The 7,403-nt window shown below is 44.5% G+C and overlaps 1 protein-coding gene across 1 annotated transcript; it reads left to right on the top strand.

Moving 5' to 3' along the window:
- Positions 1–202: 202 nt before the first annotated feature.
- On the top strand, positions 203–7,192 carry LOC134093322 (probable ATP-dependent RNA helicase DDX5). The gene is made up of 13 exons (XM_062546451.1): positions 203–363; positions 1,158–1,323; positions 1,431–1,527; positions 1,637–1,770; positions 1,874–1,939; positions 2,061–2,202; positions 2,318–2,478; positions 3,029–3,201; positions 3,335–3,445; positions 3,560–3,621; positions 3,919–3,978; positions 5,879–6,100; positions 6,343–7,192. The coding sequence occupies exons 1-13, from the start codon at positions 323–325 to the stop codon at positions 6,756–6,758; spliced, it is 1,851 nt and encodes a 616-aa protein (XP_062402435.1). The 5' UTR covers positions 203–322; the 3' UTR covers positions 6,759–7,192.
- The last annotated feature ends 211 nt before the right edge of the window (positions 7,193–7,403 follow it).

Raw genomic sequence — 7,403 nt, 5'->3', positions numbered from 1 at the left:
TACTTTTTATGTATTATTTTGGAATTTTATTTAGGCTGATCCATCCCTTAGGTCCAAGCATGACAGTAGAAGAAAGCAGAAGAAAGTCTCATCTGAATACTAACTTCCGCTTCCTAATAAGGAAAACAAGTAGTGCATTCACTTGGCGTACTTATACATTGTCTCTGTGTTAGGGTGAAGCGACCTTTATATCCAGTTCGTCACATTTTTTTTCTACCGGCATTTTTTCGTAGCCATTTTCTATCTGGTTGGACGACGCAAAGTAGAATTGGTCTCGGAAATACGTTTGTTCTTTTGTTTATCCCTTTTTATTTAATTTAAAATGCCTGGATATAATGACAGAGACCGTGGTAGAGATAGGGGGTAAGTCGAAAATGTATTCATCATGTAGCGTGATATAACAATTTAGTTAGCCTCGTCCCTGGTTTATCACGGAAGACAGCTAATGTTAGCTAAGCGCATTTTCATTTTATAACGTTGAGGCTAACCTTGATGTTGGATCTTACTGCTAGTCAGAATAAAAAGGATTTTTTCGTTTGCTAGAGTAAACTACATACACCCGGTAAACTTAACGTAAGGTTGCTCACATGGTATCTTATTAGCTAACGTTAGGTGCCTTGGGTGGCTAAGTTTACTCGAGAGGGAACTGCTTGCCTGCAGGCTAACGTAAGCTAGCCATTGCTAGGTCAATCACATGCTAGCAGTGCTGTCTATGTCGTAGATAGAAGTGATGTGTAATGCGAGTTGATGGGCTGAAGTGTTTCAATTGGTGACACCACATTACACGTTATTGAATTGGTTCATTTTGTCACTGGCCTTAGACTGTCCAATTGCATGTTTTAAGGTCACCATGTGGCAAAAATGGATGGTATTTCAAAATGCCGGCCTCTTCTATCTCCTTTGTTCCTCTACCGGCCAGAAATAAAATGGCAGGAGACTAAATTGTGACGCAGAAATAAATGCGTGTAGCTTCCACCCTCGGTCACGTTTTGGTAGTTTTCTGAGTAATTAAAGATGTCAATGTTTCGTGATGTTTGGCCATGACATGAATGCATTGTTCCTGCATGAAGGGGGACGAGTAGACAGGATCACACGTGGTAGGTGGACGTGTTTACGCAATGTTCTTTCTAATATTGTCGATCTTTGCCCAACAACAGTTATGGTGGCGCTCCCCGGTTCGGTGGTAGTCGAAATGGACCGCCTCAGGGCAAGTTTGGCAACCCCGGCGAGAGACTGCGTAAGAAGCACTGGAACCTGGACGAACTCCCGAAGTTCGAGAAGAACTTCTACAAGGAACACCCTGAAGTCACAAGGAAATCAGTGGTAAGCCTCCACATTCCACAAAGTTAGTCCTTGAATCTTCAGTGCAAGCCACTAGAAGGCTTTAATCATGACTCTTGTGGTTTAATATGTTCCTGTTGTTATTACAGCAAGAGGTTGAGATGTACAGGAGGACTAAAGAGGTGACTGTTAAGGGCAGGGAATGTCCCAAACCAATCATGAAGTTCCATGAAGCCAGTTTTCCCAGTAAGTGTTTATCAGCATTATATCTCTTGCTATTGCATAATCTATTCCCTCCACTTTGACCTCACGCATGGTGACGGGTGGTGACTGCATTTTTGTTGTCTTCCCTCAGACTATGTGATGGATGTGATTGGCAAACAAACCTGGACAGAGCCGACCCCCATTCAGGCTCAGGGTTGGCCTCTGGCCCTCAGTGGGAAAGACATGGTTGGCATCGCCCAGACCGGCTCCGGAAAGACACTCGCTGTACGTTTTTATGAGGGCAGCAACGCTGGGCTCTCACCTGCTCGTTTAGCCGTGTCTGTGGAAACTCCGTCTCTAATCTCTCTGTTATCCTGTCTGTTGATAGTACCTGCTGCCAGCCATCGTCCACATCAATCACCAGCCATTCCTTGAACATGGCGATGGCCCGATCGTAAGTACAGACGTTTATTGCACCTTTCGTTCTCACCATGTCATGATGTTGCCCTCTCTCTGTCATCATGACGTTCTCCTCCGTGACGAGGTATTTGGCTCATCTGTTGCTTCCTCCACAGTGTCTGGTCCTGGCGCCGACGCGTGAACTGGCCCAGCAGGTCCAGCAGGTGGCTGCTGAGTACGGCCGAGCCTCACGGCTGAAGACCACCTGCATCTACGGCGGCGCTCCCAAGGGACCACAGATCCGCGACCTGGAAAGAGGTGAGGCGGCGCTCTGGTTCCGCTCGTGTTCACGTCAAACTAATCAGATGCATGACTGGCTGAATTAAGTGTTTGCAAGGCACACATACTTACATTGCTGACACCCACTTTTTAGGTGTGGAGATTTGTATTGCCACTCCTGGACGTCTCATTGACTTCCTGGAGGTCGGAAAGACCAACCTGCGTCGCTGCACTTACTTGGTTCTGGACGAGGCTGACCGTATGCTGGACATGGGCTTCGAGCCCCAGATCCGCAAGATTGTGGACCAAATCCGAGTAAGTTATTGAACGTTAAAGGAACACTTCACCGTTTTTTCATATTAAACTATGTTATTCCCTTAACTAAGACGAGTTGATACATGCCTCTCACGTTTCAATGCGTGCCGTGCACTCACTGGCTCTGTTGCGCGGCGCTACGGTGATGGCACTTAGCTAGCCCAATGCATTCACTAGGATCCGAACAGAGATGAGGTTGGAAGCAACCAAACACTTACATGTTTTCCATTAAAATACAGTTATACCAGTAGTCACACGACCAAGTATGGTGAGACAAAATAAAACGTGGTGCATTTCTAAGCAGGTAAGAGGGATAACTATATTGTGTGGCGCAGTAATATCCTCACTCTTGCACTATCAGTTTCACTTTGGAGTGAGGATATTACTGCGCTAAGTGCTCCCAATGTTATTCCTGTTTTTCCAGGTGTTTTAGGCCTTAATGGGTTAATATGAAAAAATGGTGACGTGTTGCTTTAAGGCCCTTCTATACCATGCGAGAACCTCCGTGTGATGGGAGCAAACCCTTGACATTGCTGTGCTCTCATCTTAGCCCGACAGACAGACTCTGATGTGGAGCGCCACTTGGCCCAAAGAGGTGCGTCAGCTGGCAGAGGACTTCCTGAAGGAGTACGTACAGATCAACGTGGGCGCCCTGCAGCTGAGCGCCAACCACAACATCCTGCAGATAGTGGATGTGTGCAACGACGGCGAGAAGGATGACAAGTGAGTCTATGCTCGTTTGTCCACCTTGGGAGCCGCTGGTCCCAAAGCATACGCTTCGCTGCTGATGAAATAGAAGCTTTTGCTTGTTATGCGGATCCCAGTGGGATAACAGTGGAGTTTTTCTTCTCCACAGACTCCTGAGGCTTCTGGAGGAGATTATGAGCGAGAAGGAGAACAAGACCATCATCTTTGTCGAGACCAAGAGGCGTTGTGACGAGCTGACCAGGAGAATGAGGCGAGATGGGTAAGAAATGCTACCAGACTGTTAGGGCACACACCAAACACCTTCAGAATAGTGTTTATGTGTTTGGTGTGGAATGTTCTGGAATCTAATGGTTTTGCATCTCTTGTTCTACAGCTGGCCAGCAATGGGCATTCATGGAGACAAGAGTCAGCAGGAGCGAGACTGGGTGCTTAACGGTAAGCCCCGCAGAGATACACATGCGCACACACAGAAATGTCATTCTACTCTGCGTGACAGCTGAGCTGTTCCAAATAAAATTTCAGAACCACAAAACAAAAACACAGCTTTGCTATGTTGCTGTGGCCATTTTTTAATTGCTGTGCCTCTATTTTGTGAAATAAAACACTAATTTAAAACACATTTAAAAAAAAAATAAAAAAAAAACATATTTGGAAGTGACTGTTAACAAGCAGAGTATGGGTATTTGCTAACATGTAAGATAATTTCATTTTTTTTATGCTTATTTGTTATAGAGTTCAAATATGGCAAGGCATGCATCCTCATCGCCACAGACGTCGCCTCCCGCGGTCTAGGTCAGTATGTCTGTAGATGAACTGTTTGTCTCTTTCCACACTTTGTGTCGTCCTCTTCACAAAAGATGAGAAATCCCCAACGTCAGACAAAAAAAAGCAACAAAATGTTTTCACTTTAAAGAAAGTGTTATTGCTTTCTTTAACTTCTCTATGCATTTTCTGAGTTTTTCTCACCTAAAGGTGCAGTCTTTGTGGCAGGGCCTAGGCATGACAAGTCCCAGGTCTGCAGAGGGGGAAGGAGGACTATTGGAAGTGAAGCGACTGGCTGCCACCCAGTCGCTTAGAGAGGTGAAAAAGTCCCGAGCTCAAGCTCCTGTGTGCCAGTAATCCTCCAAAGGCAGTGTGGCTAAAGCCTTGTTCTGATATAACTACTTGATATAACCTGTTCTCTTTCCATGGGTCTCCTTATTATATATTTATATATACATACACTTATATTTATATATTTTTTTGGTTGCGTTTTAAATGCAGTTCATCCAGCCCTTGTTCCAAGTCAAAGTTCAAAACCAAAGCAAACACAACTAAGCTTTATTGCTGTTATAATTTTTTGGTTGCCTTGCATGCATTTTGTCAAGCACTGTATGGCAAGTGGTTGTTTTATAGATTTGGTAGTGACTGATTGACAGCGTCCGCGGAGCTTTGTCAAAGCATGGGTGTTTGCAAACATGTAGGGCTTTACGTCTTATTTTCTTTCTATTTTTCAATTTTTTTGTTTCCTACAAAAAGTGCTGGTGTTCTTGGAAAATGGAGAGAGCAGTTACCACCTTTGGTATTAATTTCATCTCATTTCACAAATTGGTGACAAACTGGCACATGTGTTAAGGGGCTGCGGAAACCTCTAGAACAAAGGAGCGAGTGTTTGTAAAATGAGCAAGCAAAGCTCAATCAGTGACAAAGAGAAAAAAAAAAAAAAAAAAAAAAATTCCAAGCCGAAGTTCCTCCCTCACCTGTGTTTTTTTGTAAAAAGTCATGTCGAGACCTGCCAGCGAGAGACATTTTCTCAAGTGAACACTTGGCTTCTGGAAAATCTTGCCTAGACGAGACTGATGAGCCGGGGGGCCCGTATAAACTGTTCGAAGGCGAAAGGGGTGGCTAAGTTCTGTACGCGTCAAGTTGTTCTTTTGTTTTTTTTTTTTGTTTTTGTTTTTCAAAATTTTTTGTTTTTGTTGTTTCTCCGGAATCGACTGGTTTTGAGGTCCCCCCGCCCGTCTAAAAGTTAGTACTGGTCTGTTGGGTCTGGGCAAGACGAGCAGTGTGGCCTTTATTAGCATGCTTCTGATGAGTGTGCTGAAGAGCGCTAAGCAAAGGGCCTTCAGACCCCAAAACCCACTGAAGCGTCCTCATATCGGCACATGAGGAGGCACCAGTGCGCATAGTGGCCCTACTGCGTAGAAGCACCTGGATGTCACTTGACAATTTGTGGGGAAAGTTGGCTGCATTGGGAAAGGACTAGTGAATGCATACTCCTTAAAAATGGTAAGGCTTCGAACCCAGTTTATTTGTAACCCTGTATTTGAGTTTTAATTTTTAAGCAATCTTTTTTAAAAAAAAGACGGTGTAAAAAAAAAAGCGTTTAGTGTCGTACTTTTTTTCTTTTTTTTTCCCGTAAGCAAAATGGAGTGTGCATTGTTCCTCTCTTCCCACAGTAGTATTCCCTTGGAGTAGTAACTTTGTTTAAATGCCTGTTTTAATTGTCCTCTTTCTCAGTGTTCATAACCCACCCCCCACCCCCCACTCCCAGCCCTTCTTTTCAGGTCTGCCCTTTTGTAGCGTCCAGTCTTGTCCCCCTTCTTGAGTGTTTCCTAGTCTTTGCTAACTTGTGTTTTTGGTCTGGCTGTTGTGGTGTGCAAAATCCTGTGCATTCCGCTGCATTCTTTTGCCACACTGCAACACTTTCCAGATGTGGAGGATGTGAAATTTGTCATCAATTATGACTACCCTAACTCATCCGAGGACTACATCCATCGCATCGGCAGAACGGCCCGTAGTCAAAAGACGGGCACGGCCTACACGTTCTTTACGCCCAACAATATGAGGCAGGCCAACGACCTGATCTCTGTCCTCCGCGAGGCCAACCAGGCCATCAACCCCAAGCTGCTCCAGATGGCGGAAGACAGAGGAGGTTCGTGCCCATTAATGCATGATGTCTGTGTGATAAGCTGTTAATAGTGTTGTCTTGAAGTGCTCTATAGATTTTTTTTATTAGTTATAAATGTATTATTAAAAATTGATAATGGTAACGATACAAATTCTTATTGATAAACCATGAAGTCTTCATTGTGTTATCTTCAACTCCTCCAGTTTTGTTGGTGTTAATTCTAAATTGCCTTTGTTCTCTGGTTTGTTTTGTTTTTGTCTCTGCAGGTCGCTCTCGAGGGGGCCGAGGTGGCTATAAGGACGACCGCCGTGATAGGTATTCTGGGGGGAGAAGGGATTTTGGTAACTATAGGGATAGGGATAACGATAGGGGCTACGGTAGCGGACCAAAGACACAGAACGGTGGCTATGGCGGGGCCAACAGCTATGACAAGGGCGGCAGCAACACCAGTAACTACAGCAACGGTTACAACAACGGACAGGCCAACAGTTACGGTGGCGCCGGCAACCCGGTCGCCGCCTTTCAGAACCAGAACTTCCAGGCCCAGCCGTTTGGCGGGAACCAGGCGGCAGGCCAGAACGGCATGAGCCACCCGCCGTTCCCCTTCACCCCACAGGCGCCCCCTCAACAGCCCCCACAGCCCATGGTGCCCTACCCCATGCCCCCCACGTTCCCTCAGTAAAATCACATACACACACACACACTCGCATACATACACACACACACACAGTGATACTCACACACATTGATACAGACACACTCGTATACACCTAAACTTGAGCGCACAAGCCCTTGAAGTCGTTTTATGTTTAAGGAAGAAGAATCTTATTATTACTATACTTTGTACTATTTGTTTTATTTGCCTCCAGCAGGGTTGAAGTTTTTTTTTTTTTTTTTTTTTTTCCAGCAGTCTAAAAGTACCTAAAGTCCAAGTGATCTCTAGTGCAGCTAATCAGTTGCACGTTCTTTACCATTTTTATTTGTTACATTCCTCGATAATTTATTTTTACTAGATAATGCACATTTTCATGATTTAGTGTATGTTTAAAGTGGTATGTTTAAATCTTGATCGGAAGGCCAGGCTTGGACCTTTAAATAAAAATAAAAGGAAAACGATCTCTTTCCTGTGTTTTATTCTTGTTCATGAAGGTAAAATATAGGGGACTCGGGCGAGTTCTGATTGTGGGGAGTTGACTGAATGATACAGCTTATGTTCAGGACTAGATCAGTGTAATGACAACTTCTCTCCACTAGGTGGTGTATTGTTATCCCAACTAAGCAGTGATCTCAAGGAATGAATGTTTTGTAATATGTTATAATACCTTTA

This window comes from Sardina pilchardus, chromosome 1 (genome assembly GCF_963854185.1).
Source record: "Sardina pilchardus chromosome 1, fSarPil1.1, whole genome shotgun sequence".
NCBI classification, from domain to species: Eukaryota; Metazoa; Chordata; class Actinopteri; order Clupeiformes; family Clupeidae; genus Sardina; species Sardina pilchardus.
This window is presented reverse-complemented; position numbering and strand designations above follow the sequence as displayed.

What these genes read in the sequence shown, in the direction of transcription:
- LOC134093322 (XM_062546451.1), top strand. Translation starts at nt 323, where the DNA reads ATGCCTGGATATAATGACAGAGACCGTGGTAGAGATAGGGG. An exon ending in AAGTCACAAGGAAATCAGTG is followed by an intron (nt 1,324 to 1,430) that starts GTAAGCCTCCAC and finishes TTGTTATTACAG; the next exon opens with CAAGAGGTTGAGATGTACAG. An exon ending in CGTCGCCTCCCGCGGTCTAG is followed by an intron (nt 3,979 to 5,878) that starts GTCAGTATGTCT and finishes AACACTTTCCAG; the next exon opens with ATGTGGAGGATGTGAAATTT.